Below are 21,115 nucleotides of genomic sequence, written 5' to 3'. Positions count from 1 at the left end.
CAGGAGCAAAGCAGCAGTCCAAATAGGGTGGAACACGTCTATGTGAAAGACAAGCCTGTTACAGCTATAACTCCTAACAAAATAACCAGCAGCTTAGGAAGGCAGCTGAACTCTGCCAATACTGTTCTAGGGTTGATTTATACTTCAGCTTCAAAGGGTTAGGTGTTTAAATCAATAAACTGCTGTGGCTCTGAGAAGGAAGTGTGTTCTACCGGTTAGAGCATGGGAAACTGGGATTCCAACTGGGGGGAGTGGGTGGCGTGGGGGTGTGGGGAATGGGGCACCCTCTAGGGGGCACCAGCTCTGATCCAGCCCCAGGAAAGGGGACTGGCTGGCTTAGGGAATGAGATATGGGATCTGTTCCTTTTTCTAATCCAGCCCCACCTTGATAGATTCTGACCGAATTTGGTGTGTGTGTGTGGGAGATTAGGGTGCACCAGGTCTGGTCTGGGGGGGGAGGGCGGAATCAAAGCCAGTTCCAGCCTCTAAGACCAGAAGAGACCATTGATTCACCGCAAGGCTTCGAGGGAGATGGTGCAACATCTTCAGCTGTCCTGCCCAGGGTTTTGACATTTCCGAGGGGAAACTGGTGGTGTGGCTTGGCATCTACATTTCCTGCCACAGGGGATGCGCAGAGGGGATGAGTCTCTAATTTGCAACTTGGAGACGGCACCGGTGGCAGAACTAAGAATCCAGCTCCCAGCCCCCGAGCCACCAGCTCTGCATGGCGCTAACTCTCCTTCTGCCCGTGCTGGGTAAGTGACTTCCCTCGGCCTCACCCCGCCTGTCTGTCCTGAGCTCGTTGCATCCCTCGGTCCCACATCCAGTGCCCTCATCCTCTCTCTTCTCTCTTTCAGCCTGTCTCCAGATCCTCCCCCGGCCGGCGGCCCCCGCAGGTAACGCTCTGTCTTAGAGGGAAAGGAGCAGTTTTCTATCCCGAGCCCATGTCCACCCTGTGGATGGCTCAAGGGGCCCCATAGGAGCATAGGAACCAAAGTCTGTTGACTCCACTAGCCTGTCTCTGACAGCAGCCAGTGCCCAAAGGCATGGGGTAATCTGACCCTCACTCGAATCTCTCACCTTGATCCTTAGTGGGTTAAGGCCTGAAGCTTGAGATGTCATACCCCTGGCAACATTTGCATTGGCATAAATTCTGGTAGCTTGTGGCAGTCAGATAAACATCCCAGCCCATTCTGAATCCTGTTAAGTCTTTTAGCTCAACCCCATCTGGTGGCAATGAGTTCCACAGGCTCATTTGCCTACTCCCCTTCCAAAGCATCTTCTGTGAAAGCCAACTATTCACTTTGTCCACACTCAGGAGGTGGCCTTTGAGGGAAATGAGTTGAAGGGCCTCGGGTCATATCACACACAGATCGGCTCCATCCTGTGGCACTGAGTTCCACAGTCTCGTTTACCTCTTGCTCTTTCAAAGTGTCGTATGAGAAATCAAACTGTCTGCGTCAGTGCAGACTCATGTGATGGCCCCTGAGGGACACGGGTCAGAGGGTCTCAGCCCCTCTTATAGTTAAAGCTGGAGCCCCATCCCGTGGCAATGAGTTCCACAGTTTCATTTGCCTCTTACCTTTCCAGTGTGTCTCCTATACCTGCTGCAGTCTAGACTTGCATGATGGCCACTGGGGGAAGTGAGTTGGAGGTTCTCACATTTAGATCTAGTCAGGAATTCTCCAGTGACATTTTGTTTTGTTTTTTTTCATTGAGAAATACCACTTTGTTGAAAGCAAGAGTTTTGTGGGGAAAAAATGGTTAAACAAATTTTGAGATTTTGGGTGAAAGTAGTTTTGACATGGTTGAACCGGAAACTTTCATTTTTCCGAGGTGAACCTTGTTTTTGGAAACGTTAGTAAATTTCCACTCTGAAAATGTTGGAGAACCAAATGTGGGCCTCTCAAAACCATCATTTCCATTGACCCCCCGCTGGATTGTTACTCAGATTTTAGATTCACACACTTTGAGAGATTTTGAATTTTCTTCACAATTTGGGACTGGACAAAAATTTCAAAGTGTCACAAATTCTCACACGCTGAGAAAACTGTCTTGCCCCCGAACACCCTCTCCATCCCTCCATGCAATGAGTAGCTGTGATTTCCCCACACACAAGCATGCTCAACGGCTGAAGAGTGAGTCACGTAATGGCTCAATTCTGGGGGTTCTCTGTATGTTAGCAGGATGGCGTACGGACAGCTCACCCAGCTGATGCCTGTACTGGGAAGGAGACGGTCTGTTCCTCAGAGGCGGCTAGCACGGCTACAAAGGAAATATTTAAAATGATTTATGAATAGACTTCTGCTCCCACCGGCCCCCAGTCTGCGGTCCTGGAGGAAAGCTCATTTGTGCATTGCACTAGCTACTCAGCTTCCTCATTTTTCCTAGTCACAGCCAGGACTAGTATTGACAAATCTGATACACTGCACAAAACAGGAACTCCTTCCTTAGTCCTGCCCTGAGAGAAAGGGGCCGCAGGAGTGGAGCAGGGCCTTTCCCCCTCAAACACACGCACATAAAACTTGTGGTTTGACTGCGGCTCTCCTGCTCACAGGATGTCGCAAAGGCCAAGAGTTAACAAGGTTCAAAATGGGGATGACCTTTAAGTGGATTTCGAGAGCATCTGAGTTTATCAGGATTAATGTCATTAGATCTTCTTAGACCTTAGTCCTCTAGACCAGAGGAGGGCAAACTACGGCCCATGGGCCACATCCAGCCTGCTGGACCATCCTGCCCAGCCCCAAGCTCCTGGCCCTGGAGGCTAGCCCCCGGCCCCTCCACCGCTATTGCCTCTCTCCCACAGCCTCAGCTCGCTCCTCCGCCAGTGCAGTGCTCCTGGTGGTGGGACTCTGAGCTCCTGGGGCAGCACAGATGCAGAGCCCGGCCTGACCCGGTCTCTGTGCTGCATTGTGGCAGTGGCAGTGGCAAAATGGCCCAGCTCCACATGGGCAGTGGTGCTGTAGCACTGCCAGCCACTGATGCTCCAGGCAGCGCAGTAAGTGGGCAGGGAACAGGGGGGATTGGATAGAGGGCAGGGGAGTTTGGAGTGGTGGTCAGGGGGCAGGGGTGTGGATAGGGGTCGAAGGGAACAGGGAGTTGAATGGGGGCAGTGGTCCTGGGGGGGCAGTCAAGAAGGAGGGGTGTTGGATGGGGTACCAGGGGGCAGTCAGGGGCAGGGGTTCCAGGGGCAGTCAGGGGACACAGAGAAGGGGTGGTTGGACGGGGCAGGGGTCCTGGGGGGGCATCAGGAATGAGAGGAGGGGTTGGATGGGGAGGTGGAGGTCCAGGGGCGGTCAGGGGACAGGGAGCAGGGTTGTGTGGATGGGGCAGGAGCCCCAGGAGGGCCATCAGGAAACAGTGGGGGTTGGATGGGGCAGGAGTCCTGGTGGGGCAGATAGGAGGTGGGGGCTGAGCCACAACCCCTTCCCCTAACCAGCCCTCCATACAATTATGAAACCCGATGTGGCCCTCAGGCCAAAAGGTTTGCCCACCTCGCTCTAGAGTGAATACTCCATTATCACATTTTTGGTCCCCCTGTAGGTGCTGATGTCTGTAATCACCTCACCCATTATCCTGCTCGTTGGTAAACTAATAGATTGAGCTCATGGAGTGTCTCATTCTAATCCTTTAATCATTCTCATAACTCTTCTCTGACCCCTCTCCAATTTATCACCATCTGTCCTGAATTGTATCAGAGGGGTAGCCGTGTTAGTCTGGATCTGTAAAAGCAGCACAGAGTCCTGTGGCACCTTACAGACTAACAGACGTATTGGAGCATGAGCTTTTGTGCTCCAATACCTCTGTTAGTCTACAAGGTGCCACAGGACTCTTTGCTGCTCTTCCTGAAATGGGGACACCAAAACTGGATGCAGGAGTCCATCAGCCGTTGCCCCAGTCTCAACGACAGGGGCTAACTAACCTCTCTAGTCCCTTCCACGTAGCCCTTTTGGCCATGGAGTCTCAGGGGGAGCTCATGATTTAAAAGATTACTCTCCACGACCCCAGAGCTTTCGCACGTTCCCTGTCCCAGCCATTGCTCAGTACACCCTCACAGCTCCACTGACCTTATTTTCCTGAGCCTTTGGAGGCAGCTGTGTATTTGAGAATGAGACATATCAAATTGTAGAGAAGGAGACTGGAATTTTCTCTTCAGCTGGGAGCTACTGTTCTGCCTATCTCAAAAGTCTAGATGATATTTTGTCCTGACTTGAGCACAGGGAACTGGATTAGAAAACCTTTTGAGGTCCCTTCCAGTTCTACAATTCTATAACAACTTGGCAATTCTATAACAAACATTTGCCACATACAACATTTTTTCATCCAGAAAGGCAGATTTGGTGATATCAAAACATTTTGCAACTGTGTGTCAATTTCATCCCATTTTTCATTTAGGGAAATGAAACAAAATAGAGAGTTTTGATATTTTCAAAATGAAAGAATGTTTCCTTTCTACATTTCTCTCCACCTTAATTTTTTTAAAATGTCAGAAATGTGTAAAAATGCCTAAGTTATGAGACATTTTGATTTTGTCTAAACTAAATGGTTCCTTCAATGCTAAATGATTTTTTTGCTGTTGTTACTTTTCGATGCACCACATATTTCAGAAATGTTCGGTCCAACACAAAACATTTTCTTTTTGACTTTCCAACCAAAAAAATATCCATTTTTCAAACAACCCCACTCATAACACAATAAAAAGAGTGAAACTGAAAAGTGGCAAACTCAAAACCAGCCCAAAGAAATATTTTTTTCCACACAACAGATCACTGAGCTTTGGAACTCACTGCCACAAGACATGGCTGAGGACACCAGTTTAGCAAGATGCAAAGAGGGGTTGTATGTTTAACAACAATAGCCAGAGTCAGAATAATGCTAACAAAAAACACTGGAAGGGATATTAAACTTCATGCTTCAGGGCTTAGGCCAATCAGTAACTCTTAGTGATCAGGAGGAGAGATTATTCCACACCTGCAAGGTCCCATGCAGCTTCTCCTGAAACATCTGCAAAGTGTCTGAGACGAGATACTGCACTGGGGGATCTGGAGTCCGATCCAGGTGGGAATGGGACTGTGCCCTGGGGTCAGCAGAAGAAATTCAGTTCCTGAGCAGGTTAAGGTATGAGCTGGGATGACTCCATAGATTGCAAGATTGGGATGGCCTGGTGGAAGGGGTGGCAGCGGGCATCTAACCTCTATCACATGCTACTTGCAGCAGCTTTTATTCAGTTGTGGGTGTTGTGGCCTAGAGCTGTCCTGGCCAGCTGCATGACCTGGGACAAGTCATTTCCACACCCTGTGCCTCAATTCCCCCATCTGTAAAGTGGGGATAATGAGACAGACCTCATGCTTGGAGACTGACTGATGAAAATCACTAGGAAATTTTATTAAACCACTTTCTGCTTCCAGATGAAGCTTCCCTGAAGCCATTGCTGACCGTGAGCCCAGAATATTCCACCTACCGTGTTGGCAATTCTGTTACCTTCACATGCTTAACACCCAAAGGGCACCAGGCCATGCAATTCCAGTTTCTAAGGGATGAAGCTGAAGTGGACTTTCCAGAGACCCAGAGTCAGCTTCTGCATACCTACAATCTGCCTAGTCTAAATGTGCATGACTCCGGGTCCTACCGCTGTAAATACTGGCCACTTGGGCAGAAGATCCCATCCAAACTGAGTGATCCTATCACCCTAAATGTCTACGGTGAGTCCATGTTATCAGGTGGAGAGTTTTCCAGCTACAATGGCCCCATCGCTCAGTGGTTAGAGCCTTGCTCTTATAGACTAAGTGTTAGCATTTCAGTTGTCACTGGGGCTTGGAAGAGTATTTTATGCTCTACCTCAACCACAAGATATGGGCTCAATGGTTGGGTAGGACTCTCTGGCCTGTGTTATACTACAGGAAGTCAGGGTAGATGATCACAGATGGTCCATTCTGACCTTATAATGAGTCTATGAATGGGGGGAAGGAGAGATTTCAGTGAGGAGATGTTAAAAGGTGATGATTATGGGTATGGAGCAGCTTCCATATGAGGAGCTATTAATAAGACTGGGACTTTTCAGCCTGGAAAAGAGATGACTAAGGAGGGATATGATAAAGGTCTATAAAATCATGACTGCTGTGGAGAAAGTAAACAAGGACGTGTTATTTACTCCTCATAAAACAAGAACCAGGGGTCACCAAATAACATTAATAGGCAGCAGGTTTAAAACAAAAAAAAGAAGTATTTTTTCACACAGCGCACAGTCAACCTGTGGAACTCTTTGCCAAAGGATGTTGTGAAGACCAAGACTATAACAGGGTTCAAAAAAGAATTAGATAAGTTCCTGGAGGATAGGTCCATCAATGACTTTTAGCCAGGATGGGCAGGAATGGTGTCCCTAGCCTCTGTTTGCCAGAAGCTGGGAATGGGCAATCACTTGATGATTCCCTGTTCTGTTCATTCCCTCTGGGACACCTGGCATTGGCCACTGTTGGAAGACAGGATACTGGGCTAGATGGACCTTTGGTCTGGCCAAGTATGGCTGTTTTTATGTTCCTATGTACAAGACTAAGCTATTCACAGGGCTGGCTGGAAAGTTTCAACAAGAGCTGTTTTTACTGAAGTATCTGGTTTTGTCAAATTCAAAACATCCTGTGGGAACGTCCCAATCTCAAGAAGTTTCAAGACGAAGCAGACAGAACTTTATTATAAGTTGATGAAGTTATATTTAAAAAGGACCTTGAGAAATTGGAGAATTGCCCTGAAATCCACAAGATGAAATTTGATAAAGACAAGTGCAAAGTACAACACATAGATAGTCATTAGGAAGGGAAAAAAATTCAAACGCACAACTACAGAATGGGGAATAACTGGCTAGATGGTAGTACTGCTGAAAAGGATCTGGGGGATATAGTGGATCACGCACTCAGGGCCGGCGCTGCCATTTAGGTAGCCTAAGCAATCACCTAGGGCGGGCCGCGAGAATATTGAGGGGTGGCATTTTCCGGGGGGGCGGAACAGCTTTCTCTCAGCGTTGAACCTTGCCGGGGGGGGGGGGCGGCGGGTGACTCAGGTTGACCTGCCGCAGGCATGCCTGCGGAGGGTCTGTAGGTCCACGGCTCCAGTGGAGCTGCCGCTGTCATGCCTGCGGATGGTCGGCTGCTCCCGCGCTCTGGTGGACCTCCTGCAGGCATACCTGCGGCAGCTCCACCAGAGCCACGGACCAACGGATCCTCCGCAGGAATGCCTGCAGCAGCTCCACCAGAGCCGCGGGATCAGCACAGGGGGCAGTGAAATGGCCGTGCGCCTAGGGCGCAAGAAACCCTGGCGCCGGTCCTGCACGCACTGAAGATGAGTCAAGAGTGTGATGCAGTTGAGAAAAAGCCTTATATCATTGTGGGGTGGGCTAATATCATTAAATGAGGGTTGTAGGTAAGACACGGGAGGTAATTGTCTTGGTCTGCTCGGCACTGGTGAGGCCTCAGCTGGAGTACTGCTCCCGTTCTAGATGCCACACTGGAGGAGAGTTGTGGACAAACTGGAAAGAGTCCAGAGGAAAGCAACAAAAATGATGAAAGGTTTAGAAAAATCAGACCTAAGAGGAAAGGTTTAAAAAAACTGGGCATGTTTAGTCTTCAGAAAAGAGGACTGGAGGGAATGGGCCGGAAATAGCGGCAAAACCGATAACAATCTGTAGATATACTATGGGATGTGCTAAGGAAGATGGGGATCACTTGTTTTCCATGTCCAGTGAAGGAAGGACAAGAAGCAACAGGCTTAATCTGCAGCAAGGGAAATTGAGGTTAAATAGTAGGAAAAAGTTTCTAACTCAAAGAGGATCTAAGCTCTGGAATCGGCTTCCAGGGATAGTTGTGGAATCCCCATCACTAGAGGTTTTGAAGGACAGGATGGACAAACATCCACGTGGGATAGTCTAGGTTTACTTGGTCCTACCACAGCGCAGGAGGTTGGATTTATGACTTCGAGTTTCCTTCCAGCCCAACATTTAGAGGATTCTGTGAAACGTTGCATTTCAATAGCTGTATCTGTGTCGTTGGAGCAGCATTGGTCCCAGGACATTGGACAGACAAGGTGGGTGAAGTAATATTGCTTCTTGGATCAACTGTTGGTGAAAGAGACAAGCTTTCAAGCTACACAGAGCACTTCTTTGTCTCTTCCACTAACGGACAATTGGTCCAATAAACGACATCATCTCACCCACCATCTCAGCTGGCAAACAGGGGACCACGAACAGGGTAGTTTGAGAGAGAGAGAAGGAGATTCCCCAGCTGAATGAACAAGGTGTGAGTACTAACCTTGGGGTGAGTGAGTTTGTTTGACTGTTTGTGTGTTTCTTTCGCTTTCAGGTTATTTCAGTTATTTCAGTTACTGGGTCAGGTGGGATCTGGGGCCTGTCTGAGCCGTTGTTCCCTGGATCATCCTTGATCATGTTTGATCAACCTCAATCAACCTTGGGATCACCCCCCCGTGTGACTAATGAGGGGGTGGGACTGACCTAGGAGAGAAGCCTTAAAAGCCGGAGGCTAAGCGACCAAGGGGAGCTAGCGCACAGGGGATTTTGAGAGGGAGTTTGTAGGAGGGAGTTGCAATATAGTCACTATAGTTAGGAAGGGCTGCATCACCAGCTCAGCTCCTGTCTCCTCCACCTGCTCCTGTAACCAGACAGACATCCTGACCATGGATGCCTCTACCCAGATCCTGATGTGGACTTGCAGAGACTGTGGCCTGCATTTCCCACTCACAGAAACCCAGGCTAGGGGGGAGCATCCACTGGGAGGAAGGATAGCTGACTGGTTTGAGCATTGGCCTGCTAAACCCAGGGTTGTCAGTTCAATCCTTGACAGGGCCATTTAGGGAATCTGGAGCAAAAAGCTGTCTGGTCCTGCTTTGAGCAGGGGGTTGGACTAGATGACCTCCTGAGGTCCCTTCCAACCCTGACATTCTGTGATTCTATGAAAGGTGCCCAATGGTGGAATCTCTCAGGAAGCAGGTGGGAGAGGTACAGAAGGAGGTGGCTAAGCTGAGGAGCATCTGAGCCCATGAGGAATTCCTCAAGAGTATTCATATGGAGCCATCCAAGGCTGAGAATGCTATCCAGCTACAGACGACTGCTGTCACACCACCAGGGGAGGAGGATATGGCTCTGTCACATGGAGGACACAGGCTGCTGGTTACTTTTGGCAGCAGGCAGTGCTCCACCCCTACTCCCAACCCATCCACTATGGTGATGGAAAATCAATACGCTGCCCTGGCAATGAACAATGAGGAATCACCGCCAGAGAAGGAGGAGAAGCCATGTACTCCCAAGGATAGGGGAATTGCAGCCACCGCTCCCAGGAGGAAACGTAGAGTAGTGGTGGCTGGTGACTCTCTTCTGAGAAGGATGGAGGCACCCATTTGTTGCCCCGACATGGCATCTCAAGAGATATGCTGCCTGTCAGGGGCCTGTATCTGAGATCTTATGGAGAAATTGTAGAGGATCATCAGGCCCTCTGACTGCTACCCCATGCTACTCATCCATATGGGCATTAATGATACTGTGAGGTAGAGACAGAGGCATCTTGGAGGTGAATGCCTGGCTGCAAGGATGGTATTGCAGAGATGGGGTCCACCTATCGAGGAAGGGGAAGAGCATATTTGGGTACAGACTGGCTAACCTAGTGAGAAGGGCTTTAGATGAGGTTCGAAGGAGGCAGATGACCAACACCCACAGCTAAGTTAAGAACATGGAGACCTGAGAGAAGGTTCAGATTTAGGTGGAAGCATGGGCTGTTACAGCTGGGATAAAGGAGATGCAAGACAGAACTGGGGGAAGATTCAAATCAGTATCTTAGATGTCTGTATACTAATGCAAGAAGTATGAGGAAGAAGCAGGATAATCTCAAAATGCTAGTAAATAAACCCAATTATGACATAGTTGGCATCATAGAGACCTGGTGGGAAAATATGCATGACTGGAATATTGGTATAGAAGGGTGCAGCTTGCTCACGACGGACAGGCAGGGAAAAAAGGAAGGAGGTGTTGCCTTATATATTAAAAATGTGTACACGAACTGAGGTTGAGATGGAAATAGGAGACAGACTTGTTGAAACGCTCTGGGTAAGGATAAAAGGAGTGAAAAACAAGGGTGATGCCATGATAGGGGTCTACTACAGACCATCTAACCTGGAAGAAGAGGTAGATGAGGCTTTCTTTAAACAACTAACAAAATCATCCAAAGCACAGGACTTGGTGGTGATGGGGTCTTCAGCTACAGACATCTGTTAAGAAAATAACACAGCAGGACACAGATTATCCAGTAAGTTCTTGGAATGTATTGGTGACAACTTTTTGTTCCAGAAGGTGGAGAAAGCTACTAGGGGAGAGGCTGTTCTAGACTTGATTTTGACAGATAGGGAGGAATTGGTTGAGAATTTGAAAGTGGAAGGCAGCTTGGGTGATATGATCATGAATGATAGAATTAAAGATTCTAAGGAATGATAAGAGGGAGAACAGCAAAATAATGACAATGGGTTTCAAGAAGGCAGAGGTTAGCAAACTCAGGGAGTTGGTAGGTAAGGTCCCATGGGAAGCAAGTCTAAGGGGAAAACACAATTGAAGACACTTGGCAGAGAGACATTATTAAAGGCACAAGAGCAAACTATCCCACTGCATAGGAAAGATAGGAAGTATGGCAAGAGACCACCCTGGCTTAACCAGGAGATCTTCAATGATCTAGAAATAATTTTAAAAAAAAGTCCTACAAAAAGTGGAAATTAGGTCAAATTACAAGGGATGAACAAATAACGCAAGTCTGTAGGGACAAAATTAGAAAGGCCAAGGCACAAAATGAGATCAAACTTGCTAGAGACATAAAGTGTAACAAGAAATCATTCTACAAATACATTAGAAGCAAGAGAAAGACTAAGGACAGGGTAGGCCAGTTACTCAATGAGGAGAGAAAAACAATAACAGAATGTGGAAATGGCAGAGGTGCTTAATGACTTCTTTCTTTCTGTTTTCCCCAAGAAGGTTGGTGGTGATTGGACATCCAACATAGTGAATGCCAGTGAAAATGAGGCAGGATCAGAAGAGACTAAAATAGGGAAAGAACAAATTAAAAATTACTTAGACAAGTTAGATGTCTTCAACTAACCAGAGCCTGATGAAACGCATCCTAGAATACTCAAGGAGCTGACCGAGGAGATATCTGAACCACTAGCGATTATCTTTGAAAAGTCATGGAAGACGGGAGAGATTCCAGAAGACTGGAAAAGGGCAAATACAGTGCCCATCTATAAAAAGAGGAATAAGGACAACCCAGGAAATTACAGACCAGTCAGTTTAACTTCTGTACCCGGAAAAATAATGGAGCAAATAATTAAGCAATCAGTTTGCCAACATCTGAAAGATAATAAGGTGATAAGTAAGAGTCAGCAAGGATTCATCAAGAACAAATTGTGTCAGCCTGACAGCTTTCTTTGACAAGATAACAAGCCTTGTGGATGGGGGGAAGTGGTCAAGATATACCACATCTACTTTAGTAAGGTTTTTGATATTGTCTCGCATGACCGTCTCATAAAAAAACTAGGGAAATACAACCTACATGGAGCTACTATAAGGTGGTGCAAAACTGGTTGGAAAACCGTTCCCAGAGAGTAGTTATCAGTGATTCACAAGCACACTGGCAGAACATAACACCTGGAGTCCTGTAGGGGTCAGTCCTGGGTCCGGTTCTGTTCACTGTCTTCATCAATTATTTCGATAATGGCACAGAGGATACACTTATGAAGTTTGCAGATGATACCAAGCTGGGAGGGGTTGCAAGTGCTTTGGAGGGCAGGATTAAAATTCAAAATGATTTGGACAAACTGGAGAAATCGTCTGAAGTAAATAGGAAAAAATTCATTAAGGACAAATGCAAAGTATCCAATTTAGGAAGGAACAATCAGTTGCACACGTACGAAATGACTGCCTAGGAAGGAGTATTGCGGAAAGAGATCTGGGGGTCATATGGATCCAAGATAAATATGAGTCCATCAACATTGCGTTGCAAAAAAGCAAACAGCATTCTGGATGTATAAGAGTGTTGTAAGCAAGACACGAGAATAATTTCCATTAATAACTCCATGCTGATACGTCTCAGCTGGAGTATTGTGTCCATTTTTTGGGTGCCATATTTCAGGAAGATCATGACAAATTGGACAGAGTCCAAAGAAGCAACTGAAATGATAAAGGTCTAGAAAATATGACCTACGAGGGAAGATTGAAAAAATTGGTTTGTTTAGTCTGGAAAACAGAAGATTGAGAGGGACATTGAGAACAGTTTTCAAAGTATATAAAAGGTTATTAAAAGGAAGAAGGAAAAGAAATTGGTTTCTTAACCTCTGAGGATAGGCAAGAAGCAATGGCTTAAATTGCAGGAAGGGAGTTTAGGTTGGACATAAGAAAACTCCTACCTTGTCAGAGGTTAAACACTGGAAAAAATTGCCCTAGGGAGGTTGTGAATCTCCATCATTGGAGATTTTTAAGAGCAGATTAACAAACATCGTGTGAGGAATATCATAAATATACTTCTCCTGCCATGAGTCGGGGACTGGACAGAAACCTCTCGAGGGTCCCTTCCAGTCCTATGATCTGATGATTCTTGCCTCCATATTTATAAACAAGAGTATTCATTTTGTGTTGGAAAACTCTCAGCTTTTGCCCAATGGAAAATTCTAACAAAGTGGTTGAGAGTTAAGAAAATGGGAGAGCAAACTCAATGGGTTTGAAACACACATTTTTCAAAATGTGGCATGTTTTTAAAATCGATTTTTTTCATTTTGTTGAGGAAAACCTCAAGGTTTATTTCCACTTTTTTCCTTATTATGAATAAGTTTCAGAAACTGAAAAAAAAATTGGAAATATTTTCTTATCCTATTTACATAAAAAACAACAATCTCATTTTCCAATGAAAAAAAAATCCATTCATGAAAATGTTCTACAGAACCATGCTGCATATTCTTCGGAGGCGCCCATCCTAGTGTGTCTTATCTGTGAACTAAGTATCAGAGGGGTAGCCGTGTTAGTCTGGAGCTGTTGAAAGCAGCAGAGAATCCTGTGCACATTATAGACTAACAGAGGTTTTGGAGCGTGAAAGCTTTCGTGGGTGAATACCCACTCGTCAGACGCAGTAGTGGGAAAATTTCCAAGGGCAGGTAATATATTATGCTAGCAAGCAAGCTAGAGATAACGGAGGTTTAGTTCATCAGGGAGGGTGAGGCCTGTTCTAGCATAGAGGTGTGAAAACGCAAGGGAGGAGAAACTGGTTCTAGTAATTGCAAAGCCATTCACAGTCTTTGTTTAGTCCCAGAGCTGATGGTGTCAAATTGCAAAATGAACTGAAAGCTCAGCAGTTCTCTTTGCAGTCTGGCCTGAAGTTTTTTGCTGCAGGATAGCCACCTTAAGTTCTGCTATAGTGGCAGGGAGGTTGAAGTCTTCTCCTACAGTGTGTAATATTGGCCATTCCCTGATATCTGATTGTGTCCATTTATGCCTTCTCCGCAGTGACTGTCCCAGTTTGGCTGATGTACAATAGCAGAGGGGCATGCTGGCATATGAGGCGTATATTGACATGGGGACGTACAGGTGAATCAACCAGTGATGTGTGGCTGATCTGGTTAGGTCCTATGATGGTGTCGGCTGTGTAGATATTGGGGCAGAGTTGGCAATCGAGTTGTTGCATGGATTGGTCCGTGAAGCTGGAGTTACTATGGTGCGGTGGTGGCAGTTGCTGGTGAAAATACGTTCAGGTTGCAGTTGTCTGTGGGCTAGGACTGGCCTGCCACCCAAAACCTGTGAAAGTGTGGAAATCTATGTCCAGGATGGGTTGTACGATCCCTGATGATGCGTTGGAGGGTTAGCTGGGGCTGAATGTGAGCCAGTGGAGTCCCTGTTGGTTCTTTCTTGGTTTGTCTTTGGCAAAATGGAGGCCTTCTGGGTACACGTCGGCTCTGTGATCTGTCCGATTTCCTCGTGCCGGGTATGTAGTTAGAGATGCTTGGTGGAGATTTGAGTGTTGGTCTCTGTCGAGGGGTAGAGCAGATGCGGTTGTACCTCAGTGCTTGGCTGTAGACAATGGATCGTGTCTGATGTGGGTGGGGCGGCGGGTGGGCCCGGATGGAAGCTGGAGGCATGAAGGTAGGCGGAAGCGGTCGTAGCTTTCGATATAGAGTGGTGTTAATGTGACCATCGCTTATTTGCACCGTGGTGTCTAGAAAAAGTGGACCTCCCGTGTATGATTGGTCCAGCTTGAGTTTGATGGTGGGGGTGGAAGTTTTGAATCGTGGTGGAATTGTTCTAGAGTCCCCTTGCCATGGGTCCCCAGATGATGAAGAATTCATCAAATTAGCGTAGGTGAGAAGGGGCGTGAGTGGAATCGAGAGCTGAGGAAGCGTTTTCAGGCAGCCATAAAAATATGGCGTATGGTGGGCCATGCGGGTGCCCATAGCAGTGCCACTGATCGGCAGGTATATATTTCAATCAACTTGAAATAGTTGTGTGAGTATAAAGGCACAGAAGCCTCAGCAGCCATTTGCTGGGCATCATCAGGGATATCTGGTTCTAACACTTGTATCCATCTGTGTGTGGGATGTTTGTGTAGAGAGCCTCTACAATCCATGTGGCTAGGATGGTGTTTTCTGGAGGTGACCATGCCGTTGTAGTGTTCCTCAGAAATCAGTGTGTCACGGAGATAGCTGGGAGTCTGGTGCATAGGGTCTGAGTAGAAGAAGTCCACAATCAGACTCCTGTCAGTGAGAGGCCAAAATGCCCGAGATGATGGGCGTCAGGATTTCCGGGTTTGTGGACTTGGTAGTAAGATAGAATACCCTGGTCGGCTCTAAGGTATCTGATTTTTTCTGTGTTAGTGCAGGAGTGTCTGAGTAGAGGTGCAGTTTCTAGTGTATTCCTCAGTGGAGCTGAAGGGAAGTGGCCTGTAGAAGTGTATTGGAGAGTTGTCTGGCGGCCTCCTTCTCGGTAAGTCAGACCTGTTCATGGATGACAAACACCTCCTTTATCAGCTCTTGATGATAAATGTAGGGTGTTTCTGAGGCGTGGATGGCATTGCGTTCTACACGACTTAGGTTATGAAGGCAAGCGTGTTGTGTTCCAACCGATTTCGCCTTGGCACGGTCGCGGAAGCATTCAATGTATAGGTCCAGACTGTCATTTCGACCCTCAGGAGGAGTCCATGTGGAGTTCTTCTTCTTGTGCTGTTGGTGGGTGGGTACCTGTGTATCAGTGCACTGTTCAGTGTTGTCCTGGAAGTATTCTTTGAGTCGCAGACGGCGAAAGTAGGCTTCCAGATCGCCACAGAACTGTATCATGTTGGTGGGGGTGGCAGGGCAGAAATGTATCTCCAGACAGAGTGCTCTGGTAATGGGAACTGAGGATGAACATTTTTCAGAGACAACTTCATGCTCCCCACATCGCTGCTCCTTTTGAGATACATCCCTTGGAGAGAAATCAGCTCCTGTTGAGCATCGCAAGATCTGTTTCTTAGGGGATAGCCAGAGCCGCCCAGAGGATTCAGAGGGCCTGGGGTAGGGCCAGGTCTTTGGTGGCAATTCAGTGGCAAGTCCCTCTTGGAGGGAAGGACGAGCCACCAAAGAATGAAGCGGGGGCAGAAGAGCAGCCTAAGTGCTGCTGATCATGGCGGCTTCTTTTTTTTTCTCTCCCCCGCACCGCTTGCAGCGCTTGTACTCACTGGGCGGTGCTCCGAGGCTTCGGCAGCACTTCAGTGGCGGGTCCTTCACTTGCTCCGAGTCTTCGGCTGCACCGAAGGACCCGCCGCCAAGACTCGGAGTGAGTTAAGGGCCTGCCGCCGAAGTGCCACTGAAAACCTGGAGCGGCTCGCAGGGCCCCTGCGGGGCCTGGGACAAATTGCCCCACCTGCCCCCGCTCTGGGAGGTCCTGGGGATAGTTCACTGGCTAGGGGGTGGGAACCAAAATGTGGGGTTGTTTGTACTAGTGAATTGGGTATCACTTTGAGTCACTCTCTTTTCACTAACCCCTCTGCTCCTATTCCAGACCGACCACCACCACCCTCACTCTCTCTGGACCCCCCCTGTCTTGAGTACCTGCTGGGGGAACAGGCAACACTCAGCTGCGTAGATCCCGAAGTCGGGGAGGTGACGGGATACAGATTCTACAATGAAAGAAGTGGGGACAACTCCACCTATGCCCCTGACCCAAGTAGGGGAGCCAAACTGGTCTTCCTTGCACTTCACATGGCTGATGCTGGACCATATATATGCAAATACTGGAGAGCACAGAATGGGCAAGAGATACTGTCGGTGGGAAGCCAACCAGTCTCTGTTTCAGTGCTGGGTGAGTCCCCCATTCATGCTGCTCTTCGATGGAGCTGGATGTTGGGTTGGGTAAGCTGATCCCGTTTCACTGAGGATTTCCATAGTTCAAAATCTGGTTTCATTCCAGTTTGGAACAAAAGCCAAGAACTTCAAAGTTCTCCCTTGAAGGGAATGGAGCCACGACTCTGGGGCAATCCACCAGGTGAGCCCTGAAGCCCTGGGAGCTAAATCTTCCAAGGCCTCAGCTCCTCATTGACCAAGAAGCTGGAGCCCATGCTGGGTGGGCAAGCTGGAAGGAAGCCAGGTGGTTCTCATGGAACTTGGTCCAAGTTCCATCAGAACTTGGTTGAAATCTAACCATCTGCATGAAACATTTCGACTGCGACAAATTGGCAGATTCCAATGAAACCCCTGTTTAGTTGGAATTCTTCTGACCAGCTGTAGGAGTGAATGTTACTAAGCTGGGGACATGTCCCATCCAGCAGAGTAAGCCTATCTCCATAGCCGTAGAGGGTGAGATCATGTTGTTGGGGTGAAATTGACCCTGCCGAACTGTCTCCAGAGTTTCTCCTCTTTCCTCTCCAGAACCTGGTAAGAATTCTTTCCTGATCTGTGATTTTTGCCCACTCCTTCCATTCTCTGTTGAGTCTCTCGCGGTATCAAATTGGGCCCAAAATAGACAACATGACCACTTAGCAGCCTCTCCATATGGCCAATGGGCAGGCCCAAGTCACTCAACATGGCAACCCAACTGCCAACATGATTGCCAAACAACCGATGTGGCTACCTAGCATGGCCTTTCAATATGGCCAATGATCAAAATGTGAGTGAAGTATCATGGAAACGCAATTGCCAACATGGCAACCCAACAGCCAACAATATGGCTGACAAAAGGGACAATAGCCAAAACCAAGCAGCCCAAGATTGGCACCCAAGTGACAACATGACTTGACAATTTCCAGCAACATTTCTGATCAATATGCTGGTCAATGTCTAGCAATATGCTCTCCAATAATACCAAAGATAGGTCTGGCTAGCTTGGCCATTATTGGCTACTCCAGCTCACTGCAGAATCCAATAGGACCTTCCTATTGAGAGTCATCCTGGCCACAGGGAGTGGGCCTTATGTATGTGCTCAGTGCTTTCCCACCGATGAAGGTCTCCATGGACACCAGGGAGTTGGGCAATGCTGGTGGCAATGGAAAGACTGACTCGGAAGGGACTGAAATTTACTTCCAGTCTCTTGGGTCCCAGAGACCCCAAAGCCCCTCTGAATAAAACCATTTCACCTCTTTAATCTCCTCCACTAGCCTGGTGTCCCACACCAAATGAGACCTGCCTCTGCTAACCCCTTCCTTTTGCTGCTCCCCTCAGAACCTCCTTCCCAACCGGCACTGATCCTGGATCCCCCGTCTGGAGTGATTAAGGAAGGGCTCCCCCTGCTGATCACCTGCATGGCCCCCAGGGACACCGGTGAGCGAAGGTTCCACTTCTACAAGGATGGAGTTGAGTTCATCCCTGGGAACACACCATCTCAGATCAACACCACAGGGCCAGCGTCTGGCTCTATGAATGTCTCTGTGCTCAGCATCCCACGGGCTGGTCCCCACAGCACTGGGAAATTCACCTGCGGGTATGAGGAGAAAGTGTGCCAGAAGTGGGTCCAGTCCCCCAGGAGCCAGGCTGTGAACATCACCGTGACAGGTGAGGAAACTCCTGCTTCCTAACTACCAAGATAAAGACTTCCCCATCAAAGCCACATGATGCAAAGGGAGAGCAGAGAACACAATGAGCGTACTCGGAAATGTGCAGTATCAGGGGCAGAACCCGGCGGCACCCACTGATCCCACAGCACAGACCCCTGCCCTTGTACAGCAACTAAAGTCACTGCAGCAGCGTTAATACTTATATATTCTGTGCGGCCATCCACACGACAGAGTGAGTCACACACCTGGAGAGCTGGTGGCATTTCCTCCACCAGGGGGCAGCACACACACACACACACACATGCACACACGCACACAGTCTCAGTCCCTCCGTTAGGGGGCAGCTGATAAACAAATACAAGATTCGTTGCGTCATTTCACAGGGGAATTCTTTTCTCTACAGTCTCTGCAGCAGATAAAGTTTTCCTGCTCCGGTTCCTGGTAGTAGGTGGTTCCTTCTTCATCATCAATGGCCTCATCTTCCTCATCTCCCACTGCTGCCTGTAGCACACAGGTAACTGGTTAAGCTCTGAAGCACGGACTGTTCCCAAAAAAATAACCCTTTAGGGGTCTCAAATGCCCCTCCCCCGCACCCACCTCATGCCCTTCCAGAATTTCAGCTCAGAACAGTGGGTTCACAGGGGAAGTCTGGGACCTGTGAGACATCACCAGCCCTCTGAGCTGCAGGCAATCCTAATGCCAGTGACTGAGACAAGGGCAGTTGTGGCCAGTGGTTAGAGCAGCCGTCAGGAATTGGAGGCAAGGGTCAGAACTGGAGTCAGAGGCCAAGGGGCAGAGCCAAGGCCAGGAATCAGAGCAGGACCATGCAACAGCTGTGCATGAGATGGGGACATGGAGACTCTTTCATCCGCTGGAACCTGGAGGCGGAATTGTTGGGAGATGAAAGCTGTGAATGAAAAATACCAGGGGATCCAGAATGACCATGAGTGGTGGTGAAGGTGGTTTGCATGGTGAAGCGCCCCCCAGCAGCACACTGGGGTATTACAGTCAGGAAGAACTCAACTGGGACAGCACCCCACACTGAGCCCCCAACACTCCTTGCAGCATAGCACCAACTTGCACGTCAGTGGGGTACTGGAGTCACCACTGACTCCAAATAGGACAGCACCTCTCCTGTGGGTCCCACACTGCTCCCTGCACCACAGCGCCCCCTAGAGCTGCATGGGGGAATTGGGGCCTGAACAGACTGAAGGAAGAGAGCACCCCTAGTGAGTCCTCCCACACCCTCCTCTCTACAATTTTTTGCCTCTGAGTGTGGCTTTAGCTGGGGGGTGTTTAGCTGAGGGGTGTTTACGAGGTCCCAACTCTGGGGCAGGAGAGCAGTAGCTGAAGTACACTGGGTGATGGGGCAGAGAAGGCTAAAGAATGCTCATTGCTTCTTGCGTTTGTGTTCCCAGGGTCTGCAGGATCGGGGAGGGGATTTTGGATCAATAAAAGGCTCCCAGCCGTTCTCAGTTTCTCCGTTTCACAATGCAGTCCATTTATTTGGTGAACGCCAAGGTCCAAGAATTCTCCATGCTCCCAGCTGCGTCCTTCCATGGGTGAAAGAGTTCTTCAGAGGCTGCACGCCCAGGAGTTAGAGCAGGAGGCAAGACACTTAGGATCTGTTTCCAGTTCTGTGACAGAAAGGAGGTCCATTGGGCTAGAGCAGGCAGGACTGGCAGCCAGGACTCCTGGGTTGTGGTCCAAGCTCTGGGAAGGGAATGCAGTCTAGTAGTTGAAGTAAGGGGGGGCTGGGAACCAGGATTCCCAGTTCTGTCCCCAGCTCTGTGAGGGGCGTGGGGGTCTACTGAGTTAGAGCAGGGGGGTTGGGAGCAAGGACTCCTGGGTTCTATCCCCTTGTGGGAAAGGAGTGTTATTCTCTTTGGCTCTTTCGGGGAGTCCTTCCTCGCTCTGTCACCAACCACTTGCAACCGTGTTTATAGCTGCTCACAGTGATCTATTTCTTCTGTCACCACGGCTGCCTGGGCTCCTCTCATGTGGGCAACGCATTTACCACATCACCTGGAGCTGTTTTTGCTTTGCTCTCTGGCAAGAGGCCTGGTTGCTATTGAAACCCACCTTCCCCCATCACAGAACCACCAGCAGCTCAGGAGCAGACATGCCAAACCTGCAGAAAAAAACCCCACAGAAATTGGGCTTGTTTTTTCCTCCTTGGCTTGTGAGTTGCTTGTTGGCTATTTCTTTGCTTGTAGCTTGGTGCAGCTTGTTGCTTCTTTTTTATCAGCTCCTGGCAAGCAGGGGCAAGGAGAGGCAAGGGAGGAGAGAGTCAGGCCCACCATGGTCCCAGATTGCACACCGGGGGATCTACTCACATAGAGTGTTGGGGTTCTTAGGGACTGGCTTGTCTTGGCTTTGTTCTGAAATGGGATTAGCTTGATTTTGGGCTTATTATGAAAGTTGGGATGCTTATTTACCACGTGAAAGTTGGCAACTGTGGTTACAAGGTGATATTTAAGTGTTTCCTCTGAAATTGTAAACGCCCACACAGTCTGGAGAGAAGCATGACCAAGTGTGAAATACGACTTTGCCACAGGAGGTGTTATTTGCTGCCCAGCAAAAGAAGGCCCCTAGACACCAGTGATACTGTTGTGGAACATGAGAGGACGGGACACTTTATTGATTGTGTCCCCACACCACGAAGAAGAGAGGTGCACATGAACTTGTCCTAGCCTCTTGAACTCTGGGGGAAGGGAATAAAAATTCCTGACAAGAAGAAATTGCATCTTTTCAGCTGTTTGAACTCGGAAGGGCCAGAGACTCAGAACTGAAGCCAGAGATCACAGAATCATAGAATAGCAGGGTTGGAAGGGACCTCAGGAGGTATCAAGCCCCACCCCCTGCTCAAAGCAGGGCAGGACCAATTCCCAGCTAAATCATCCCAGCCAGGGCTTTGTCAAGCCTGACCTTAAAAACCTCTAAGGAAGAAGATTCCACTACCTCCCTAGGTAACCCACTCCAGTGCTTCACCACCCTCCTAGGGAAAAAGTTTTTCCTAATAACCAACCTAAAACTCCCCCACTGCAACTTGAGACCATTACTCCTTGTTCTGT

At 48.4% G+C, this 21,115-nt stretch overlaps 1 protein-coding gene across 2 annotated transcripts; it reads left to right on the top strand.

Moving 5' to 3' along the window:
- The first annotated feature begins 647 nt into the window (after positions 1 to 647).
- LOC116839031 (alpha-1B-glycoprotein-like) lies at positions 648 to 18,550 on the top strand. Of its 2 annotated transcripts, XM_032804678.2 has the most exons (6): positions 648 to 755; positions 858 to 896; positions 5,409 to 5,702; positions 16,055 to 16,354; positions 17,710 to 18,039; positions 18,454 to 18,550. In XM_032804678.2, the coding sequence occupies exons 1-6, from the start codon at positions 725 to 727 to the stop codon at positions 18,546 to 18,548; spliced, it is 1,089 nt and encodes a 362-aa protein (XP_032660569.1). In that variant the 5' UTR covers positions 648 to 724; the 3' UTR covers positions 18,549 to 18,550. The 2 variants fall into 2 exon arrangements, with proteins under 2 accessions (XP_032660569.1, XP_074928568.1); XM_075072467.1 differs by lacking the exon at positions 5,409 to 5,702.
- The last annotated feature ends 2,565 nt before the right edge of the window (positions 18,551 to 21,115 follow it).

The sequence above is a fragment of the Chelonoidis abingdonii genome, chromosome 14 (genome assembly GCF_003597395.2).
Source record: "Chelonoidis abingdonii isolate Lonesome George chromosome 14, CheloAbing_2.0, whole genome shotgun sequence".
In the NCBI taxonomy this organism is placed as follows: domain Eukaryota; kingdom Metazoa; phylum Chordata; order Testudines; family Testudinidae; genus Chelonoidis; species Chelonoidis abingdonii.
Note: the sequence above shows the minus strand (reverse complement) of the source record. Positions and strands in the feature narration are given on the sequence as shown.